This window comes from Typopeltis vanoorti, chromosome 25 (genome assembly GCF_054136105.1).
Source record: "Typopeltis vanoorti isolate ZY-2024b chromosome 25, IOZ_Tvanoo_1.0, whole genome shotgun sequence".
Lineage (NCBI taxonomy): Eukaryota > Metazoa > Arthropoda > Arachnida > Uropygi > Thelyphonidae > Typopeltis > Typopeltis vanoorti.
In genome coordinates this window covers 7604723-7630694 of record NC_143573.1, presented here as the reverse complement: position 1 = coordinate 7630694, position 25972 = coordinate 7604723, and the positions used below count along the sequence as shown (strand labels likewise).

Below are 25972 nucleotides of genomic sequence, written 5' to 3'. Positions count from 1 at the left end.
TTCAGTCGGTGTAAAAAAGCTTCACAACTTTCTTTAAAGAGGTGTTCATATTTGAACCTGCATCTATGAAGTAGAATAGCTTTATCGCACTGGATATTATGGGTAGTGGTAATACTGTGTTGTGCTAGACCAGACTTCTGAGGTTTGTTGTAATCAATATAATATTGATGTTCTTTAATTCTTTTTTTCCACAGAACAGCCAGTTTGTCCAAAATAAGAAACATCGCATTCACAAGGAATTTTGTAAACGCCAGCCAAAGACAGAGATGACAGTTTATCTTTTGTAGAAGGCAATAAGGAAGAAATTTTGTTGATAGGAATATAAGTGGAATCAATTGGTACTTTTTTAAAATTCTACCTATAGGTTCTGAGATTCCTGGAATGTAGGGGATTGGAACTCTGCGAACTGTTGAAGAAACCTTAGGTATTGGAACATAAGATTCAATTATCTGTTGGATTTGATTAGGGTGGTAATTATTAGATACCATTAACTTTTTAATGATGAAAAGTTCTTGTTGTAAGATTTCTGGAGAAGAGCAAACTTTATGTACCCTATTAATTAGAGATTTAAGAATGCCAAATTTTTGAGATGTATGGTGAGCAGACATTTTATGAATGTGTCTGCCAGTAAATGTGGGCTTTCGAAAGACACTTGTAGATAAGGTACCAGAAGAAGTTAGAGTAAGCATGATGACCAAAAATGGTAAAGAACCAGAATTTTCCTTTTTCCATGGTGAATTGGATACAAGGGTGAAGGCTATTTATCTGTTGTAGAAAGCTCATCTTCAGTATGTGACCAAATGGCAAAAACATCGACATAACTATACCAAAGAGATGGTTGAGGGAGAATGGATGAAAACATAGTCTCTTCGAATTGTTTCAAAAAATAGTTATCCAAAGGTGGAGACAAAGGACTGCCCATGGCAGTACCAACTTGTTTGTAGAACTTGTTTTTCCAACTAAAATAACCTGAATGGATAACAAATTCGAAAATTTTTGCGATATCTGGAGGGTAATCTCATATAATAAATTGACTGTATCAGCTAATGGGATATTGGTAAACAGAGATACAATGTCAAAACTGACTAACAACTCAGACTCTTTGATTTTTAAATCCTTGATTTTTTCCAGGAAATCTGTTGAATTTTTTATGTAGGATCTTGAATGTCCAGTGAGAGCACTTAAAGAACGAGACAAAGACTTTTGCAATTCGGTAAGTAGGAGAATCAATGCAATTCACGATTGGTCATACTGGATAGCCTTCTTTATGGATTTTTGGGAGACCATATAGACGAGGAGATCTTCCAAAGTAGGTGCGTAATTTATCCACATAATTTGGGTCCCAACTGATGACCTCATCAAGTAATTTATTTAATTGTTTAATCTATGAATTTGTAATCTTTTAATAATCACTCTACTTGAGATTGCCTGTCATTCAAGAAGATTAGCCTCATATTTGAAAACTATGGCTACTTCTTCCTTTCCTTGATTGTCATTGCCTGAATGTAACATTTTGTATTTATTGCTTAGAAAGATCTCACCAGTTGTTGTCTTTTTTTTTTTTTTTTTTTGTTTGTTTGTTTGTTTCAGTCATCCCTGTTCTGTCAATCGGGTACTTTTCCAATTCCTCAGCTAGTTCCATTTCTTTGCCATTCAGGCTTATTATGTTGATAGTACCGATCTTGAACTCTGTGATATTGAGTTCGGCCTGATTCCCTGGTGAAAACCACTGGGGCCTTGATTAACTAGGCAATTCCCCAGCTGGCATGAAATTCTGTCATGTTTTACCATCATTTTATATTGTGGTTTAATAATAATTCAACTTGATTGGCTAATTCTCAAATTGCCTGCCCATCTTTGTTCATTCAGTATCCAGATACCTAATGGGGTGCACCATGAGAAGGTGAGGATGGGATATTAGGTCAGAAGCCTGGTCGCTTTTCTGCATTCCTTTAAAGGCTATGGAGGTCTCCTCTCATTTATACATCTTCGACCCTTAAGCACCCCATCCAACCATGTTTCACTTATTCTAACGATTTTTGGACAGATGAACTCAATCGGTGAAACAATTTCATCTCCATTATTTCTGATGCTTTACTTATTCATTTAGGTCTATAACCAGTCCTACCCATGTCACCTGCTGGCTGTGATTTCTGCACACCCACTTGTTCCACTCTCCTGATCTTGCACTTCTTGCTTCCTCTGATTTCTTGCTCACATCACTCAGCACCTCCTTCTAGCAACAGTCTTTCCATTTTACTCACACCAAATCCATTTAAATGTAGTCCATCACTTTCTTACAAATCCATCCTTCCCTGAAATGCATCCTATACATTTACAAACTGCACTTCCTTCTTGCACAGTGCTGCCAACATACCATTCAAGATGCTTGTTCTCTATCTAACCTCGTCATACATTGGCAACATACTGACAATCTCTCCTATCGCACTGTTATCTTTCACTCTCCATATATTTCTACTTGCATTGTCCATGTGGTAAACGCTTGTATTTCGCACCTTACTATTAAATGCTGTGAATGAGAGCTAGTTGAGAAAAGATTTTCTACTTAGTTCCAAGGTTTATACAAGTACAAAGATATAATAACCAAGGGTGAGTGTTTTATCATGCCCACCTACTACACACGAAGAGGCCACAAGACCCATAGCAAATAATTGTTGTGTGTAAGCTTGCATCAAGGGCAAAGTAATCTGTTGATATTTTTCTTCAAGAGCTGGAGGTTATAGTTCTCAAGCAATTCTTTGTGGGAGAGCTGATTCCATAGAACTGTGGTGGATGGAATAAAATAATGGAGTAAAGAGGTTTGGTGAGGCTGTAGTTCAGCTGTAAAAAGATGTTGGGCAGCTGCTGCTCATGATCCTGCTGGTTTAGCAGAAATAGGACATGTTATTTTTATTATTTTTATTATGGGCAGCTCCAAGGAATCCTTAGACTCATCGAGGAAGGCCCAACATCATGTCAAGAACAACTATTCAACATTCGCACAGTATCTATCATACTTCACCTTGAACTCATTTACAGTCATGGCACCCACAACAGACTCTGGCAGCTTATTCCACTCATTTACCACTCTCCAAGTTAAAAACCTAGTTCTAACACCCTTGCTAACCACACCCTTACCAAGCTTCCATGGATGGCCCCTAGTCCTCCCGCTACCAGTCCTATTCTCAAAAATATCTTCTGAATTAATCTTATAGGAACCCTTCAATAATTTGAATGTCTCAATCATATCACCCCTTTTCCGCCTATCAACCAATTTTTGCAGCCCACAAATCTTCAACCTGTTCTCATAAGGTTCATTCCATAGACCTGCTATCATCTTGGTCACTCATCTCTGGATCCTCTCCACCTCCTCCCCATCAAGAAGAAACCATGGCGCCCATATCTGGGCACACTAGATATGGTCTTATCAAAGCTTGATACAGTGGAACAATAACCTGTTTGTCTCTGCTCATTAAAGTGTTTTTCAGCAACCAAGTGATTTGATGAGCTGATTTTGCCACTTTTGTGAGGTGTTCCCTAAACTTCAACTCCCTATACCAACACTCCCAAATCCCTGGCCTCATCAATCTCCTGGAGTACAGTTCCACCAATGTGATATACTGCTGGTAATCTTTTCACCCTAAAATGCAAAACCTTACATTTTTTCACATTAAATTGACATCCATTCTCCTTAGCCCAGTCCTCCAAATCATCCTGCAAAATTTTGACATCCTGTGCACTCACAATTGCTCTACCCAACTTTGCATCATCCGCAAACAGATGCACAGTTCCTCTCAGATCCTTCCCTATATCGTTAATGAACAAAATTAACAGTAGCGGTCCAAGAACAGAACCCTGCGGCACACCGCTAGTCACAGGCCATCTTTTGGACTCTACTCCTGAATAAACCACTCTCTGATATCTCTCCATCAATCACCCTCCTGTCCATTCTCATATGCTGCAGGTTACTGATTAGAATTCCATGTGGTATCCTATCAAAGGCTTTAGCAAGGTCCAGTAGAATCACTGTAAACCCGTTACCCTTATCCAGTTCAGACGTCATTGTGTTTTAGAACGTGAGCAAGTTACTGAGGCATGATCTACCCTTCACAAAACCATGCTGTCCCCCATACGGTATCCCATTTTCATCTATCCAATCTTGTATTTTCCTCTTGACTATTTTCTCCAAGATCTTGACAACAATTCCTGATATGCTGATCAGCTGGTAATTTTCAACAGCAGTCTTGGAACCTGCTTTATGCAGTGGAACTATCCCCCCCCCCCGGACTAAACCAGATCCGAGACTCAAATTTAACAAAATGGTCAAAGGCACTGACAATTCTTTAGCCGCTTCTCGTACGACACGAGCTGGTATACCATCCAATCCTGCAGATGAATTGACATTGAGGTTTTGAAATAGACTATTCACCTCCTCCTGTATAAGCTGTTGGTTCTTCCATTTCTGCAATGTCACCATCTGGATGATATACTCTTGCAAAGTGCTCACTCAGTAATTCCACTATATCAACTGATTTGGTTATCTCCCTACTATCGGCATTCTTTAAAATCAATCTGCTGTATACATTTTTTCTTTTACTTGCAACATATCGAAAAAACTGTTTGGGATTCTCTTTAGCCTGCATGGCTAATTTTTTTTCATAATCCGCTTTTGCTTTTTTTACCACACTTGTTACCCTTCTGGCCCGGGCTTTATACCCTTCATGTGCTTGCAGGTCACCTTTCTCCTTAAATTTCCTCCACAGTTGTTTCTTTTTTTGCAGCTCAAGCTTAATGGTGTTGTTCATCCATTTAATCCCTACTCGATTTATTATTCGGACTCTAGGTGTACAGTCAGCCATTGCCTCCTGCAAACACTTCTTAACCACCTCCCATGCACTGTCAACATCCAGCCCTTGCAGTTTTACATGCCGTGGCACTGAACCAATCAAACCCCTAAGCTTGTCATACTTACCAGCCTGATAATTCCACATGTATCATGTCTTAATTGTAAATTCCACACCTTTAGCCACCTCCTCAAGTCAAGACCCCATGATCACTCACCAATTGGTGGCAATGTGGTCATATTTGTTACTGTCAAATCCTCAGATGTAATTACTAGGTCAAGCACTCTCTGACCCCTAGTATTATCCATTACATGCTATCGCAGATAGTTATACCTTAATAACCGCATAAAATCCAATTCTTTTTCTCCCATGTGTCATGTCCTCTCCTCCTTCCAATCAATTTTACCATAGTTGAAATCTCCCATAATAATTACCCTCCTTCCACTCATTTCTTCTATTTGCTTATGCATACTATCTCCACCATCTATTCCATCACCTGGTCTATAGCAGCATCCAATTGTATATTTTGTTCTGCTAGCCTCAATCTCATGCCAAATAGCCTCAAATGTGCTCTTTTCCTCTATCCTGCAATTCAACTTCTATTCTCCTTGGTGCAGCTCATCAGCTATCTTCAATAATACTCCCCCCCCCCCCCATTTTATTCTCCCTGTCACTCCTGAACACACTCTACCCTTCACATTCAATCCCACTAGCTATATCATCTTCAATCAGCCATGTTTCACTAATGCCAATAACCTGTGGTCTGGAAGTGCCAACCAAGGTCAAAAATTCTTCCTTCTTGTTCCTAATACTCCTAGCATTAGTATACATGAATTGCAGAAGCCCATTTGTCTCATCCCTACCTTGATGCCTTATACTAACTATCCCATTCTGATTTGTTGTCCTTCTTACTCGCTCAGGCATATTACACTCATTCATACACTCAACTGCCTTCCTAAGGTCTGCATATCTACTCCCCCTGCCCCACCTTAATAAATCTAGTTTCCCTGATTCTGCATATCCACTTCATTCAACAACACTTTTTAAAGTCTCCTTACACCGAATCCATTCAAATGCAAACCATCCATCTTATATAGATCCTTTCGCCCATAGAACTTGCTCCACACATCCACAAATTCCACACTACTCATCCTGCATAACGCGTGCATAAAGTCATTAGCAATTATGGCTCTCCTTCTAAACTCTTCACTGTCACCGTGGCAACAGACTAACCATACTAATTTCTCACTCTTCTCTTTTGCTACCTCAAACAATTCCTTCAGGTCCTCTATTATATCCATTTTATCTCCTTTCAAATCATTTGTACCTGCCACCACTATCATTTCTTTCACCCTTTGCTTTTGCTCCCTAATAGACTCGCTTACGTCCTTAATGGTCGCACCAGATTGGTAAGATTTTGTCAAATTTTCAACTATCACACCTCGTACTCACGAATCACGAAATATTGGATATTAGTTCGGCTGAACAGTGACTGGAAATATCTGTAGAAGAGACACAATGTGAAAACTGATTCTGAGATAGTGGCTGAAGAGGGTTTGAGATGAGTCATCAATCAACTAAACTGCTCTCTTCTGGACTACATCTAGAATTTTTAAGTAGAAGTCTTAGGTGCACTACCCAAAATATGAAAGCAATATTCCAAGATTGTGCAGACTTCAGATTTGTACAGAGTAAGCAACTTGGTGGGAGAGAAGTAATGTCATGAGCAGAAAAGTATGCCTAATTTTCTGGAATCTGAAAATGATGTAGAAGTGGTATGTTTGGAAAGACTAGGGATTCTGTAAACTAGTAAGTCCAAGAAGGGAGAGATCTGATCTTGACCTAAGTTGAATATTATCAAAAGTCAGTGGAGAATAAGTTGTGACAAAACTGGCAACATTTGTGTTTTGGAATCATTGCAAGTTAGAGTGAAGATCAGTGTTCAGGTTACTCATTGTAGATGCTCTTGCTTTATGTTTGAGCAATACAAGTTTTATCATATGAGTAAGATGAGTGGAGAGTGCTATCATCAGCAAAGCTCTGAATAGGGTTTGAGATCAGTGAGAGCAGGTGCTTTATGTAAGGAAGACGGTTGGTGAAATAACAGATGTTAATAATAGAAATCAGAACCCCTGGCTCTGGGAACCAAACATGGCAACAGTCCCCAATAAGCAAGGTGGTGGTATTTCACTGGGATGAAAATTATTTATTATCTAGTCCGATCTATGTCAGCCAAAGTACAATAGGAATACTCACTAATGCCAGTGTTCCTTTAGTGGAAACAAGAAGGCGAGGTTAACTTAGCTACAAGAGGTTGTTTATTGTGCATCACCAGCCCATGGTAGCCCCAAGTTATGTTATACTGTGTATAATGTTTTGTATACACAAATAATATAACGTGTAACTGGAGAGGGGGACAGTGCTTTCCATAACTAGCTCTCATTTAGAGTATTTAATAGTAAGGTGATATGATAAATGCGACTTCTGCATTAATTTAACCTCTATGTTCTTGGAAAATTGATGTGAAGTCATCAGCCTGCATATACAAGCAGAACAATGAAGTTACTTCATGGTTATGCTTAGGTGTAGGATTAAAACAAGAATATAATTTAAAATATAATATACATTATAACCAATGGGAGTAACTTTATGGATCTGCAAAAAAAAATCTAAATGCATCAACTTGTTGGAGATAATATGGCACACCAAGGGTGGAACAATGAGAAAATATAGACCACATCTCATATCTTAATGACAGATGTATTTCTCATACCATAAAGTTTTTAATATTTTCACAATTTTCAAGACTATTAATTCAGTTAACTCTGATTCCATCTTCAAAATATAAAATTCCACCTCTACTACTACTTGGAGTCTATTCATTTCCATGTATCTGTAAGTTATTCTGCTTTTGGCAAAGGGGCTGAAAAGGGAAGTAACAATTGTCTCTCCTTTCTAGACATCAGTGACATAATTACCAAATAGTTCATTATCCTTTTTTGTTCCACCCTTGGTGTGCTATATTATCTCCAACAAGTTTTCATCTTGGTACCACCATGTCAACATGTCTGTATTTCTATAATTCTGCTGCTCTCTTCCATTTGATTCTAACAGCTGACTTTTTTGCTGTTAGCTGAGGTTTCCCTGATAAACAGAGGTTTTGTTTGCTTGTGTAACTCCCCATTTGGTATGATATCATTTTGCATTATCATTTGCTTGGTTTAAGCCATTTTAGATGTTTGGTCAAATAGTTCCCAAATTGCCAGTCAACACTTGTTTGTTCATTATTAGCTTCCAATCAATAATATTGGCTTAGGTTTATCATGCTTCAGAATAGGTAAACTGGCCATAAGAACATACGTCTGGTGGCTTCATAATCATTGTTTCTTTGGCTACAATTCAAAACATGGTAGGGTGATGACTTTGACATCTGGTTACACCATAGTTGATATGTAGAGTGCTCCTAGCTTTGATCCCTAAGCAGCAGTAATCAATTTGAATGTCTTGTTTTTGCATAAATCTTCACTTTGTTCATAATCTGCATGTTGTATTGATTACATATAGTTGTCATATCTACTTTTACAAAATTTGTTAAAGGTACTGTAATATCGCATATTATTCTTTATTCATTTATTATTATTTAACTTCCGACTGGGGCATTGTAAAAATAATTGTATTTTATTTACCTTACTTTACTTCATACATGTTGAACTACACCATCGTTATACTTCAATATTATTTATTTACTAAAAAATATATTTTTTCTTATTTTAATTCTTATTTAAGTTTGTATCTTTTGAACTTGATTCAAAATATATTTTATTCTTTTATCCTAACTTCTTGTCTTAATAGTCATAACTCTGAGTTGTAATCGATGCTTAAGCTAGTTTTATCACCTTTTAATCCTTTAGTCTACAATTTCATCCCCCCCACCTCAAGGTCGTAGCTATGCTACTTTCACGTGTGTATAGTATAGATTTAGGAATTGCCTCTGACTGGAGCCAATTCCCTTTGTCTAACTAGCTGGCTTTCTCTAACACTGATCTTTAAAAATGTATTTGTGTAACGACTGCACCATTAACCCTTTAACTACTACGGTCGAGTTAACTTGAGCACGGAAAAAAATGGCGACCTTGCTATGATCAAGTTAACTTGATTTGAACTTTCAATGTGTAATACTCATTTAATTTAGTTTGTGAAAGCATTTGAATTGAGTGGGCTTATAGTGCCATTGTTGGAATCCTACCTAACTGACTGTTCCATTTTTGTTAATCTTATCTTTACCATTTTAAATTCCATTCTTCTTAGTTAGTTGTTGATTGATGCTCATCTGAATATAAAGAAATTTATATTATACTGCGCCACCCTATATTCAGATTAGTCTAAATAATATAGATGAATCAATCATCAACTATATTTATATTATCACTTTATTTTTAGGCCGAGGTTGTTAATAGCATTTAAGTCTTCCGCAAAGGTCCGATTAATTTTATGAGCAGTGGAATGACAGAAAATCAGGCAAACACCAAGTTTAACTCAACAAAAGAAAACATTTAATGTGGAATAGTACAACATATACATTCAAGCATAACTATCTGCAAAAAGTTATCAATTAAAAAAGATTACAAAATTCACATTCAAATGTTAATAACTTCTCAATTAGGTTTGAGGATCATGACTAATCTTAACATTTCTCAATTCTTAAAGCATTAGTATTTCTTTCACTTAGTTTTCTCTATCCAATTGGATGAATCATATTATAAATATATTAGCTCTGTTTAAGGTATTCAGAATAATTACAATCCATTTACCATCAAACATTCATTTTTCAGTTCTTTATGCTCAGTCAAACAAGTTGAAAATAGTTCTTAAAGGCTTAACTTTCTTATTGTCATAATAACTAATCTTATGACAAGCTACACTATATTCTTTCTCAGTCAGCTAACACTTACTAGAATAACATAACACTTATTATTTCGAGGGAAAAGTACTTCAGTACATTTAACATCTGACTATTAATTGACATAACACCACAGCTAAGGTCAAAATATATCCAATGGAGTTAACAGCTTCACAGTTTATAGAAGGGGCAACTCTTACCGGGTTACTGCTTCTACACGTCGAAGTCGCATAGGCACATTTGAAATTCTCATTCACTTTTACTTTATGGTAACACAATTCAAAAGAAATCTTCCACTATAATAACTGGATTGTAGACACAGAAATACACAAATCTTGATGCGCTTGGTTTAAGTTATCTACTAATTCCTTATTTTCTATGTATTAACTTCAGTTCTGCACTATTCTTCCACTAAACATTTGGAATATATCGTAGTATCAGAACTCCCATAGAAATAATTCGAAATGCCTATTAATTCCCGGTCTCTTCCTAGTCGATTTACGGCATATATAAATTCCCTCTCTGCCACTCGCTACCGCACTCTATGTATGGCTTCTCCCCATCTCTTACTTTCGTTTTCGAATTAACTCTATTCTCCTCTTTCCCACCAAAATCCAGTTCAGCTTAACAACTCGCCTCTCCCTTTGTATACAGTAGTACTCCATGCTCTAATCACGCGTTACCTAAAAATAACTCCGTTTCCTTGACAGTGACCAATCAAATCTCATTAGCAGAATTGCTTAAATTTACTTTCACTTTCATTTACAATAATAAAAAACATATATCACAGTTCATTTAGGATATATTTACAAGTTATATAAAGAATTTATACAGAATAAATAACTAAAAAAAATTACAATTATTATTTCAATAAAAATTTAACAGTAAGTGTTTAATTTACAATTTACATAGGAGCAAACTTAGCTCAGGAAATACAATACATGTTAAATCATGAATGAAATATTAATAAATCATAAAATTCTTCATTCACAATTTAATACCATCTCTTAGGATTAGAAGGAACTAATTTTCAAGCTTCTGTCTACTTTGTGGCACTATCTTCATTTAAAAAAAAAAAAAAATTGTGAGACTATGCACAATGTTATCAGAGCTGTCCTTGACAATAGGAGCCAGGTGATCACATGATGCGGTCATTCCAGGGTTAGTAAAAATGGCTTTGACAAGCAGACAGCAGCGTTCTCTCACTGAGGTAGAATTAGTAGAAGTATTAGAAACTTTACCTTCCGATTTATCAGATTTCAGTGACGATGATATTTATTTTTTAGAAAATAGTGATAATGAAAGTTCAGATAACGAACCACTAGCACCAGTGCATCCACGAAAAAGAAATCGCACTGACGCTTCATTATTTCAATGGCGCGATACAAATTTTTGTCCAACATTTCACCAATTCAATAATGATAATTCAGGTATTTCAGCAATTATAGATGGTTTAACTGTTTTTGATTTTTTCAAACTGTTTTCCCCCCCTTCATATAATTCAACATATTGCTGATGAAACTAATAAATATCATGTATTTTTGACTCAGAAACTACCACTAGCATCCCATTCTTGTTTGCAAAAATGGAAATATACTACCCCAGAGGAATTATATATATATATTTGGAATCGTAATGCTTATGGCTAAGGTAAAAAAAAAACTAACAATACCAGAATATTGGTCCAAGGATCCTCACATAGCTACTTTACAGTTCACAGACTACGTGTCCAGGGACAGATTCTTTTTACTTTTACGTATTTTACATTTCAATGACAATTAAACTCGGGTTTCGGGACAAAGACTACACAAACTACAACCAATTATCGATCATCTGAGAAAAATCTACAGTGAAGTATTTACTCCTTTTCAAAATATGTATTGACGAGAGCCTGGTACTGTTCAAGGGCCGCCTCCAGTTCAAACAATACATTTCTTCGAAAAGACATATATTCGGGATCAAAGTTTTTGTGTTGTGTGACTGTGAGAGTGGATATGTGTTAGATTTTGTAGTGTACACAGGGGCAACTACAGACATTATTCCAGAACGTGAGTTTGGGATTTCTGGGACTGGTGCAAACCCTAGTGGCAAAGTATTTGCAGAAAGGGCACACATTGTGGTTAGACAACTGGTATTCTGGCCCTCTTCTATATGACTGGCTACATAAAAAATAGTACCAATGCATGTGGGACTGTTAGGAAAAACAGGAAAGGGTTGCCGAAACCGAACAAAAAATTAAACAAAGCACAGGAAGAAGCCACACACACAGATAATATGATGGTGGTAAAATGGATTGATAAACGAGGTTTGTATGTTGACCACACGCCACACACACTATGAAACAATCAGGGAAAGTTGACAGGACAACAAACACACCAATAATGAAACCTGAATGTGTTGTGGATTATAATAAGAATATGGGGGCTGTGGACAGGACAGACATGATGATCAGTTCTCTTGAATGTGTGCAAAAGGCCTTCAAATGGTATAGAAAATTCTTTTTCCATCTCTTGAATCTCATTGTTCTCAATTCACATATTTTGTATAATATACATACTGGTGAAAATATCATACATGCTAATTTTCAATTGACTCTCATCAGAGAAATTTTTCAAAAGTTCCACATGCCAAGACCGACCACTGCATCTGGACAACCCTCACATGGTGACAAACCTCAGACTGAGGGAAAGACATTTCCTAATACCTGTGCCACCCACACCCAAGAAAGAAACTCCCACTAGGCATTGTCATGTGTGTTCAAATACCACATTGGGGCAAAGAAAAAGAAAAGAGAGCTGGTATGTGTGTGCCAAATGTGTCATAGCCTTATGTGTGTACACCCTTGCTTTCAAAATTACCACACACTACTAAAGTATTGAAGTATTTTTGGGGAGGTGTTTCTCACTTGAAGTTGCGTGACATTATTTGACATGGAATAAACAAATAAATTTCAAGATAAATTTTGGACATCTCTAACTTTAAAATAAAATTCCTATATATAACGGTTTTGTTCAGTGACTTCAATTTATACAAGAAAACAGTGCAAAAATGTGTAATACATTATAGTAACTATTCATATTATTATAAAATATTTTATAATTGTGAAAATAACTCAGCAAGGAGAGTCATACTGGTTATTTAGTATCTCAGCAGTTAAAGATCGTGCAAAGGAATTGTTTGTCTTTCCTAAACGTGTAAGAGAAATGCTCAGCAGAACACAGAAATATCTCTAAAATTCAGCTCTAATTCAAGCAACGTTAGATACTTAGTATCTAACGTTGCTTGAAAAATTCAGTCATCTGAGGTCATCATGGCTACTTTTTATTTTAAGGACACACAAGTTCTTTCTCTTGCATTGGTAAGTCAAAATCAGATAAGTTATTTAACAAGCAAAACAATTTATTCATACTAAGACACGGAAATTACAAATTAAAGGAAAAAGGATTTCACACGTAAAAAATTATCTGGCTCTTATCAATTAAGCTAAGTAACAATGCAATGCACGTGTCTGATCTCAAATTACTTATATCAGCACTTCTATCTAGCCTTGAGCTTAAAGACAATGACAAATATTTATGTTCACATATACGTCAGACACGTGGTTAGTTTCATACATACTTTAAAACAATTTAACTTAGACCATTAGCAGAATTAGGCTTCTGGTTAAAAGAGAGATTGAACATTAACAAATACTCTGACTTCTGTGGATAACAATCTCACAATAATTAAGTACGGTTTTGCGACTTCACAACCTTACAATATGCTAGTAACTATATAATCAACAATCCCTGCTCTGAGGTTCACAACAGTTCTACATTAATCTTATTTGATACATTTCTCAGCCAGTTCAGCATTCACGATCCTGATCACGAATATAACCTTCTCCCTTCCTGTTAGAACTGCAAACAGACATTATTCCATGGCAACGATGATACAGCATTCCTGGAGATTGCTTAAGGAACTTCGTGATGGGACTTTCTGGAACAGGCCGATATCGCCATTAAAAATCTCCTAACATTGTCTAAATACTGCCAGTGGGATATCCTTCCCCATCCTTGGAATGGCTGGGCCTAAGAACCTTCTTTGAAACGACATCAGGACAAGTCAGGAACAGAGAAAAGCAAAAACCAGGAGCAGAGCACCTGCCCCCTTTTTATTCTCCCTTGACGGCCTTAGAACTTCTTTAGATCGATTTCCCCAGATGTTCTACCAGGGGGTACCTTCCCCCCTATGAAAATCGCTGAGTCATGGTGGGAAAACTCCGTAACTCGCTGACCTTTATGCCTGGCAATAGCCTCAGGTCTACATTCTAATTCTGTCTGGACTAAATCTTTGTTTGTACAATATTGGCAGTCAAATAACTTAGCAATTCATCACCAGATTACATATTGGTGGTTAAATAATTTAGCAATTCATTCTAATATTCTAGCAGATTACATAAAACACTTATGAAAAATTGTTAATTTAATACAAGTATTTTGCATTGACTTCCTTTCTCAAGTAAAATTGGTATATGAGAATTTTATACAAAATTCTTTCTATACAAGATTTTACAGTACACAATCTGGAAAATGTGGTATTGATTTCATTGGTGTTACTGAGTAACACAACAGGCCTATCCTTAAATCCCTAGTTGGATTCTGCTTAATAGTAAGATAGGATTATGTGGCTTACAAGAACATAATTCTTAGTGTTCTGTTTACTTTGTCATTTATTAGAATTAATGTTAATATTTTTGATTTCGTTCATATTTGGAGAGAGAGAGAGAGAGGGGGGGGGGACTAAAAAAAACTTAAGCACTAACTGCCTGTACTTTTAACTGCATTGTTGTGAAAAAATAAAAATTTGAGCTTTTTTTCATTTAAAAAGGAAAAAAAACATTATTTTCCATGTAAACATCACCAAATATTTATTTTTTTTTAGGGATATCTCTTCATATCAGTGCTGATGAATTCAAATAATGACTTAATGAAGCTAATTATCCAGTCCATTAAAAATGATTTGTCTTCCCGAAATCCAATCCACGTAAATCTTTCCCTGCAGTGTATTGCTAATATTGGAAGTAAAGAAATGGCAGAAACATTTGGATCAGAAATTCCTAAACTTCTTGTTTCTGGGTAGGTAAAATGGTTTGATATTTAATAATTTTTGCTTTTCTTTTCTTAGATTGTTAAGGTATTAAAAGAAGAAGAAAAAAAAAAAGTATAAATCTAGAAGTATATAAGAATCAGCCCATACCAGTGATTTTCTTCAACTATAATTTCTGTTCAGGACATGGATCTGGCATTATTAACACATTTCCAACATTAAGATAAGTCTTTGGAGACTCCCTGGAGGTGTCATATTATAATAATAATTAAGTTGGATAAATTTGCATTGAAAGAAGACAGTCTTATTGCTATTACCAGTGATAGTTCCATATCTTCACACTGGCTTTGGATACAATATTATATAGAAGATTTGAAATAAGTGATTGCCATATAATGTTTTAGTAGAATAAAAATGGGTATCCTGTTAAAAGGAAAATTATGGGAGTCAAGCAGCTTTCACAAGTTAACTGTATTCAAATATGCAAAAATTATTGGTACAAAAAAATGTGTCGTATTCAGAAAGTTAAGATTCTCCTTTTCTGTTTGGTAGTTTTTACAGTAGCATGTACTATCACAAATGAATATTGCATTTCAGATATCCTATTTATACACTGTAGTGGTATGCATAAATTTTTTGTATTTCTTCTAAGTAGCAAGATAATCCATGTGTTAAGGCTTAAGTGCCAGGAGAAATTTTTTAGAAACTTAATGGAGTGAAACAGCACTGAGAAAGGATTAAAAATATTTAATTCTTCGAATAATTTATCTGTGACAGAGACATCTTCAGGAAGTACAATATAGGGGCTTGTAACACACACACACACACACACACACACACCAAACTAAATGAAACACATGGATGAAAGAAGTCCTAAATAGGTGGGTGTTTTCTAAGGACACCTGTTAGCAGCCTAGGATGTAAACTGGGATCTTGAAGTGTTAATGTTTCACATAAATAGGGTTGCATGGAGTGTCATGCAATCCTATTTATTCAAATTAGGCTGATTTTTAAGAGCAGTAGCAGATTCTAAAACAGTCTCTCTTCTAAACATAGTACAGTGGAGCATGGTCTTTTTCAGTTCATTCTATGAGCTGTGTTCAAGCATGGTCTGTAAGGCTCAATTGACCATAGTCATGACTGTAGATGTATTTTTTTTATGTTTTTCCATGCAGATGTAAGATTAGTGACAAGAACAGGGAACTTGATATACACCAGGAAACTGAGAAAGGAGGGACTTGATATGTAGTGAAGCAGATAAGGATTGCTTATTTTAAATGCTTGTGCAGAGATTATATTTCTCTAAGATTCTGGCTGTTTTTCTGACCTGAAGAGAAAGTAGAGGTTGGGAGAAAGTTTGTGTGTATCCCCCCCCCCCCCAATACTGTGGAACTCTAATCATTTGATAGAGAGATGTGGTATATACGATTTGAGTTCTCCTGCTGCTGCTGGAGAAGCTTTATTGGAACAATGGTTATAGCCTCTGTTTGTTGGTGTTTTAAATACCATATTGCTGAGAGGGAGAAGGGAGATGGAAAGTTTATGAAAGAATCTGCCTGTGTGATTGGGTTTCCTATATATGGTTTGTGGTTGCTGTAACAGAGAGAATATATCTAGATAGAGGTTACTTCATGAAGTTAAAGCTTTAACCAAATTTTTTATATGAGACAGACAGCAATTTACATGTTTTTTTTTTTTTTTAAAAAACTGATTTGAAAAAGATTAAAAAAATGAATGTAAAGAGTGAAAATTTAGTTAGCTGTGCACTGATTATAGCATATTTGAATCTGTACCATTTCTTGGTATAGATGATATTAACTTCTTAAGGTAGTCATAAACTACCTTAAGAAAGAGGTCTCAGATCAGTAGAGTAGTCATGGAAACTAGATGTCTGGGTGGTGGATGAAAGCTTGCGTGCATGGTGAAATCATGAGTATAGTGTTAGTTGTGTAGTTTGAGAGAGAGAGAATTATAAGTTCATAATGGTTTATTTTCTTGATCATATGAATTAGTAAAATAATATTTGGTTTACAGATCAAGTATTGATAAAATTTATTAACTCTACCAACTAGTTTCGCCACATTTTAACTGTTGGCATCTTCAGGGCGCTGACATATGGAAAAATAAGATCTACCAACAATTAACAGACTTGGTGATGGGGAGCCCACTTTCACCTTCATGTGCCGACCTCTTTATGGAAGACCTCAAAAACAAAATCCTATCCCAAATTATTCCCAAACCGAAAATTTGGTATACAGATATGTGGAATATCTTCATCATTTGGAACAACAACAAAGATGACCTATATGACTTTCTCAAAAAGATTAACTCCTGCCATAATTCAATTAAATTTACTCTGGAACTTGAAAGAGACAAACAACTACCGTTTTTAGACATCTTAATCAAAAAACAAATTGATGGCAACATAAATCTATCAATTTACAGGAAACAGACCAATACAGGATGCTACCTACATTTCAGCTCCTCTCACCATATCTCACATAAACTTAGCATTGTACACATCTTAAAGAAAAGAGCTATTAGCATAACAACAGACAACGAGACCCTTCAATATGAGTTAACATTCATTTCTAACAATCTGTACTTGAACGGCTATCCAAGAAGACTAGTCAGTAAAATCCTTTTCTCTGAACCACCACAAAGAGAACAAGAAGATATTCAATATATAAAAACTATTGCAATTTCGTATGTAAGTGGCATCTCCAACAAACTCACCAGCCTCTTCAAACCACACAAAATAAGAGTAACATTCCAACCAATAAAAACTATTTGTAAACTACTAAGATCTCCAAAAGATAACCATCCTTTCTATAAATATGCTGGTGTTTATAATATTCCATGCTCATGTGGTTCAAGTTACATCGGACAGATTTCAAGAAGCCTCAATCAGGCAAAAGGAGCACATTGGCTACGTAAAAAAAAAAAACAACAGACAGGACATTTCTAGCCTATCGTCTCATTTCTCTACAACTAACCATGTCATCGAGTGGAACAAAAGCTGTTCCCCTTACATAGAGGAAAACTACCATTCAAGAATTTTCAAAGCAGCAGCCACAGTTGCTCATTCTACTGTTAACCTTAACAGAAATCAAGGTTTTATACTCCCAGAGATATGGGAAAACCCTAATTAGATCTCTAAAAATACAAGAAATGAACTTCAACACAAACTACAGGAAGTTCCTTAGCAACAGCTAGCTAACCTTGTATACGCGATATGTGTTTCACTCACGTTCGATGCTATTTTATTTGTAATTATTCTTGTCAGTTTTACAGTTACTCATAATTGTGAGATTGTTTTAAGCCTATATGTCAGTGCCCTGAAGATGGCAACAGTTAAAGTGTGGCAAAACTAGTTGGTAGAGTTAATAAATTTTATCAGTACTTGATCTGTAAACCAAATATTAAAATTACAAGTTGTTGGAGTATCCCAGCAAATGCAGATCTAGTTATGTGAAGAAAGTGTAAACTGAGGAAATGATGGGAAAATGAAAGGGGGGAGTTGAGGATTTGGTTCAAGATGTGTGTAATTTATCAGCCTAGTAGTTGGCTCTATAAATACATTAATGCCAGTTATTGGGAATAAAGGCATGGAGTTGGAAGCATTGGTAGATGTAGTAAAATCAAAAATTACCGGCATTAGTGAGACATAGCTGACAGAAGAAAATATTGTTTACAGGAAAAGAATTGATAGGTTCAGTTTATTCTGCAAGGACAGACTAGAAAAGCAGGGAATACTGCTAATGATTACAAAAGAATTAAAATCCAACTGGAATCTCCAGTGATGGTTGTAGTATGAGTAAGAGGAAATGAGTTTGAGACTATTTGGTGCGAGAGGTTAATAGGTAAAAATGCGTAAGTGAGTATTGCTACAGCTAAAATTATCTAAAGAGAACTGATATTTACTTGCTCAGACAGGTAATGATACAAGGACTATCATTATGGAGTTACTTCAACTGTGGAGATACAGACTGGAGAGGAAGGAGAAAGATTGCAAGATGAGGGAAAATGAATTTATAGAATTACTCATGAAGTAATTAAATTCTATTATTAATGGAATTATAATTCTCCAGTTGTTATGGAATGATTACCTTAAACAGCATTTGATGGGACTTGCTGTAGAATATATGATCTATTAATAACAACTTATAATCTATAAATGAGTTGACCATTGTCTTCACTTGGTGTGATCATGTGCCTTGGGAGGCAACAATGTATATAAAAACTTTCACTAATAAGGAATATGAGGAACTGTAAAGCAGATGATTATAATAAACTTTGAAGGCAGTGTTTGGGATGAGAAACTGCATGCTATAGATATCAACAGTGCATTAGGATGAGCCAAAGAAGCTACATCTGATTGCATTCCTAGACAAAAAAAAAAATAAATTAAATGGATAAATAGCACTTTAAAGTAAGAGTTTCATGAAAAGAGGATGGTGGAATCTGATATTATGAGAAGAGTGGTAACAACACTGGAGCACTAAAGAGCAGGTTAGGAGAGTCAGACATGGTGAGGAAGCCAAAATCAGATTTTGGAACATTTGCTGAAGGAGCAGAAGTAAATCAGAATGTTACTGTGTTTATGAATTAAAGGAGAGAATGATTCTATACAAATAATCCTCAATTTTATTTAAAAAAAAATCATCCAGTTCCATTTAAATTGTAGGTCTTGAGCCTTATGAAGCAGTTACTGGTTGTTGCTTTTTCTAGTTATATTAGGAAACTTTAAATGCCTTTTTTTGTAGCAGATCTGAACACAGAAAAATGGTTGCTGTTTTTCTTTGTGGAAATTATGACTTTTTTTAATAGCTTGAACACATAGTTTAAATTCTCAAATCGATTATGATTACTTGGATTCTGTACTCTTACTCACACTTCTCACATTCTTCAATGACCCCCTTTCTGACTTCAAATCTTATGCACAGCTTTGCTGATGACAGTACTATTATTCATTCTTCCTCATTCAGCAAACCCTGCACTACTTAATGTTAATGTCTTAAGATTATAAATTATATATTTAGTTTAATCCTTTATCCAAATGTAAACAAACAGAGTTTGCGCCTGAAGTATCTTCAGGACTCTGCAAACTCGTGGCAAAGGTGGACCAAGTTCTGATCACTTTCCTTGTTATCCCATAATGCAAAGTACATCTCCTTGCAGACATGTATAATACTATGCATTATGGGAAGGGTCACTATCCAGACCAGTTTCGACCTTTATCGAGGTCTCTTCGGTGGGAGCCAGTCCCAGAGGTGATACCAAGGTTGAGGTCCAACATCCTTCTCTAATCCAGAGTAATTTAATAATAAGGAATGACACCTTTTGGCAACTAGCATATGGAAATATGACTTCTGTATTGCTTCAACATTGGTATCACCTCTGGGACTGACTCCCACTGAAGAGACCTCAATAAAGGTCGAAACCAGTCTGAGTAGTGACCCTTCCCATAATGCATAGCATTATACATGTCTGCAAGGAGATGTGCTTTGCATTATGGGATACCAAGGAAAGTGATCAGTCAAGTCCGCCTTGCCACGAGTTGCCCCAGTCCTGAAGATACTTCAGGCACAAACTTTGTTTGCTTACACTTGGATAAAGGATTAAACTAAATATATAATTTATGGTCTAACCAAGTGAAAAAAACTTCCAGAATGTCTTAAGATCCTCCACAACCAGTGAATTGAACACTGACCTCCTCAACATCCTGAAATGGGGTGAAGACAGCTTAGTAAATTTCAAAAAAAAAAAAAGAGGAAACAAACAAACCCAAGCCTGCCTTATTACCCATAAGAAAAATCCTACCTCATCCTGTTGTGTCGACTTCTTTCTAATATATGTACGTTTTAGTCTATTATACAAATACTCGTAAGACTCTTTCTCAGGTATCACGTGGTACCTCTGAATAACAATGGAATTGCCTCAGGGTCGAGCCAATATCAGAGTATCTGAGATCAACCTCTCCTAAAGCACTAAGAAATTTATTTTTTATTGCTGTGCCACTTAGGGCTTTTAGATTAAATAAACTATATCATTCAAGAGGTGATCTAGATTGTACTTAAGTGATACCTTGACCTTGCAGACGTGGCCAAAATCTCTTCTTTCTAATTTCCTGGCTAGGTTCGTATTAAGTTTTATAAGAGGTGCATCGAATTCCAAATTACATATAGTCTTAATTGGATTCAAAAGCAAGGTTTATTGAACACTATAATTATATATATATATATATATATATAGTACATGTTAGTTTGGTTCTCATTCTAAGAGAGTTCCTGACAATTAAGTTAACATTAAAACACTTTAACAACATACAGATACTCAAACTGATTATTTTTTGTGTTAGCAATATAAATCTTATCAACAAACACACTAACTAGGTATGATATTCACAGCAATAATTTTTCCAATCCAGTTACAACCAAGCTACTCTAGATAGCATCAATGTCTTTTACAATTTTGTTATTAATATCACTTTTTACTCTGAACTTTATCATAACACTCTTTAAACACATAATATAATTCGATTCCATAAAGAGACAGCAAATTTATGGTATTTATCTCAAGATCACTACAGTTCAGTTCTTTATAATACTATTAATGTTCTTTCCTCTGAATCACAATGCGGCACAAATCCTTTCATCCATATCTAACAAAATCAATAAATTCTACTTATCTATCTTGAGCGTTCATCACATTAATTGATCTTCAGGAATCTGTTTCTCCTTGATCGAATTTTCCATAGGTTCCTCTCTTCGTGCTATCCGTGAACTTTTATGATCTCTGCATAACGAGCGCATAACCTTTCCTTCTGGGATGGTTGGGCCTATACTCGCTCCACGGGACTACGGACCTTGAGTTTTCGCCGATGCCTCGATCAAAATCTCCGGAGTGGAGGCGCTGCCACTCTTTTCCAGTTCACGTCACCGAGAGACCAACACCTGGAGATCAGAAACAAAAAAGCCTTGTGTGGGGGGGGTTCTTGACCCTTTTATTTTGCCTTGGTTCCCAGCGATTCTCGCACTCCGCGATGTGCACCTAGCGCTTTCGCGTGGGTCGACATCACAGCGTCCACCTTTCTCCACTAGCCTTCTCGTGCGCCGTCGGTACGCGATTGCCCAGGGCAAACCACTCCCCTCGCATTACTGCTTTTTGACCTTTGGGTTTACATCCTCTTTAGAAATTTGTGCAAGTAATTCAATAACTCCTATTACTTATGGCTCTAACAAATATTAAGTATTTACATTTCCACTGTTATTTGCACAAACTAGTGAGTGGTCTTTTGTTGAAATACTAGATAACTACTCGTTTTCCTTAAGTTCAAAACATTTAACATATTTACAAAGCTGTATTATAATACCTAGAGACAAAAACAAATGTGTTTATTTTCCTTTTCATTGGGTTATGTATGTTAAACCGTGATAAGATTGGAATTCCTAAAATCACAATTTAACATAGGTCTCCTCTTCCAATTAAAAATTCATTAAAATTTTTCCTTTTCAAGTTTTCCTCCTTTCTGTTCTAAGGGGGGGGGTCTCATGTAATGGCTCCTTGTTCCTTTCCCCTCTTTCATACTGCGAATGGCTTTGCTTAAAATTTTTCAGTGTGTGTTTAAGGTTGTCTCCATTATCACTGATGCTGCCAATACTAAGCCTTGGTTTTCTTGATACTCTCCTCTCTTTCCTAATGTGGATATAGTTCACTTTCACCACATCAGCTTGAATTTTGGTAGGGCTTGGGTTCTCGACATTGTTAGTAACCATCTCTGAGGTCCCTTCGTTCAAAGACACATGGAGCTCTTGGGAGCCTGTCTCTTTAGACAAGGAGGGCTCCTTCAATTTCGAGTCATCACACGTTGGTATGGTAATCAAATCGTTGATCTGTTTCTTTTCACTACATCTCTGGGGTCTATTTATGGACGAACCCCATCCTCTCTTGTGAGAGTGTGCTATATAACCCTATTGAAAGATTTGCCTCCTACCAAGGAGATGTATTTCCTTTCTAGCATAGTCACATCTGAAGCTGTACCTCCTCAGGAAATCATCGCCTAAAATCAGTTTGATTGGGAGAGACGTTCTGGACAAGACCAGAAACTCGTGACAAACACTCGGTATGAATTCAGGCAGGTACACCTTCAGTCTTACGGATTTTGTCACCAGAGTTGTGGAAGGTGTAACTCCAGATATTTTCATAGGTATTTAACCTTGTTTCTTATATGGGGCTCCAGTAACATGAAGTAGTCTTCGGAAATTATCGAGGACTGAGAGTTGTTTTCCAACGGTATCCACATACTATTCCTTCTACTGTCATTCCATATGAGATCTCCCTGCATCTTTGATTTCTGTTCCATGTCTTATTAGTATATACCTGTGACCTTTGTTCCTCATAGTAACTGTTGTCAGGTCACCTCCTACTGATGAAGCAATTGCAAGCAAGATGACCAATCTCGTTACAATTGAAACATCTTGGTGGTTCCCTTCTTTCATTCTGGTTACTATTTCTCCTTCGATTTGATGGAGGCTCTAAGATGTTCTGGGAGGTTAGTGCTCCTAATCTCTGCATGACTGAGTCTAGTTGATCAAGTAAGGGCTTTTGTACTCTGTTAACTTCTTTACAAATCAGTTTCGTGTAGAAATTGATTCGTAAAGTTTCCTCAATTGTGGTACATGATAGTTCTGGGGTTCTCATGGATATTGCTGCCAATTTACACATTACTTCATCCAGTCGGTTCATAACAGGTTGTTGAAGACTTTCCACTTCCTGTTTGATTATATCTCTAATATCACATAAGTCAGGAGCGGCTTCTGCTAATCTATTTACTGTCTCAACATTATCTCCTTCTCTTCCCTTTTTATTTCTGGATTTATCCTTCCTCTCCTTGTATTCTTTTTCTGGTTCTTGATGTTTGACTGAGCTGCGTCCTCCTTCAATGATGTTCACAAGGCCAGTAGCAGTTGCAGGATGAATATCCCCAAACATCTGCTCTTTTTCTTTCACAGCTTGATAACACTGATCCAAGTTGGATATTCCTTTGCTGAAGGCTGTTTCTTTCAGCTCTTGTCTCACCCCCATTCTGAATTGCTGGAACACAGCCTAGTCCAAGTGAGGTCTTTCTTCATTTGGGACATTCAGCGTACTGGCCACTGATAGCAGTCTGTCCTGAAATTCAGAGACACTCTGTCTTTCTGAGAACACCTCTGGAGCTTCCATAGGTTTAGTCCCAGACTTCTCAATTTGGAGAATTTAGAAATTAGAACCTTCTTAAATTTTGAGTCCTCCAGGGTCTCTCTAAGAATGGGAGAGGAGTATAGGAAGGTTTTGGCCTTTCCTATCAGCTTGCTTCGGAGTAAAACCAGCAGCTGAAAATCACTCCATCTTTCAACCTTTCTTAATTCCTCTATGTAACTAAAGAATGTCATGACATCTTCTGTTTCCTCCCCTGAGAATTGAGGAAACACTTGCTGTGGGTTGATACATCTAAAAAATTCACTAGCATTCATTTCAGAACCACTGGTGGGGTTCGTCATGTTTGCCTCTAAGTTAACACAAATATTAATTAACCTTTGTTTTTGTTAAGAATTTCTGGTTGGAATCCGAAACCAGCTTACTGTGATTTGTATATAGTTCTTATTTTAGTTATACAAACCACATCCTATCGGCTGACTGCGCCATTTATGTTGTGTCGACTTCCTTCTAATATATGTACCTTTTAATCTATTATACAAATACTCGTAAGACTCTCAGGTATCACGCGGTACCTCTGAATGACAATGGAATTGCCTCAGCGTCAAGCCAATATCAGAACATCTGAGATCAACCTCTCCTAAAGCACTAAGAAATTTATTTTTTATTGCTGTGCCACTTAGGGCTTTTAGATTAAATAAACTATATCAATCAAGAGGCAATCTCTAGATTGTACTTAGATGATACCTTGACCTTGCAGACGTGGCCAAAACTCTTTCTAATTTCCCGGCTAGGTTCGTATTAAGTTTTATAAGAGGTGCATCAGATTCCAAATCACAGATAGTCTTAATTGGATTCAAAAGCAAGGTTTATTGAACACTATAATTATATATATACAGTACATGTTAGTTTAGTTCTTATTCTAAGAGAATTCCTAGGTTAACATTAAAACACTCTAACAACATACAGATACTCAAACTAATTATTTTTTGTATTAGCAATATAAATCTTATCAACAAAAAAATCACTCTAACTAGGTATGATATTTACAGCAATAATTTTTTCAATCCAGTCACAACCAAGCCACTCTAGATAACATCAATGTCTTTACAATTTTGTTATTAATATCACTTTTTACTCTGAACTTTATCATAACACTCTTTAAACACATAATATAATTCGATTCCATAAGGAGAACAATAAATTTACGGTATTTATCTCAAGATCACTACAGTTCAGTTCTTTATAATACTATTAATGTTCTTTCCTCTGAATCACAGCGCGGCAGAAATTCTTTCATCCATAGCTAACAAATTTAATAATGTCTACTTATCTATCTTGAGCGTTCATCACATTAATTGATCTTCAGGAATCTGTTTCTCCTTGACCAAAATTTCCATGGGTTCCTCTCTGGTTTTCTGTGGACGGCTGGGCCTATACTCGCTCCATGGGACTATGGACTTTGAGTTTCCGCCGATGCCTCGATCAAACCTCTGGAATGGAGGCGCTGCCACCCTTCTCCAGATCACAACACTGAGAGACCAACGCCAGGAGATCATTAACCAAAAAGCCTCTTGTGGGGCGTACTTAACCCTTTTATTTCACCTTGGTTCCTGGCGTTTCTCATTGGGTTATTCATGTTAAACCATGATAAGATTGGAGTTCCTAAAATCACAATCTATCACAATTTAACAACCCCTTACCTCAAAAAACTTCTAGAATGTCTTGAGATCCTCCACAACCAGTGAATTGCACACGCTACCTCCTCAACATCCTGAAATGGGGTGAAGACAGCTTAGTAAATTTCAAAAAAAAAAAAAAAAAAAAAAAAAGGAAACAAACAAACCCAAGCCTGCCTTATTACCATAAGAAAAATCCTACCTCATCCCTTTAAATTTTGATAATGTTCCAGTTTCCTTTCAAGATCAACTTTCTCATCTTG

At 36.3% G+C, this 25972-nt stretch overlaps 1 protein-coding gene across 1 annotated transcript in view; it reads left to right on the top strand.

Annotated features, from left to right (window-relative positions):
- The window catches only part of LOC150092515 (AP-2 complex subunit alpha-like), a 440587-nt gene that overhangs the window by 83540 nt on the left and 331075 nt on the right, over positions 1-25972 (top strand). Inside the window, exon 5 of the mRNA XM_090414707.1 lies at positions 14668-14861. Coding sequence (XP_090270833.1) covers positions 14668-14861 — 194 coding nt within the window. The remainder of the gene's footprint in view (positions 1-14667; positions 14862-25972) is intronic.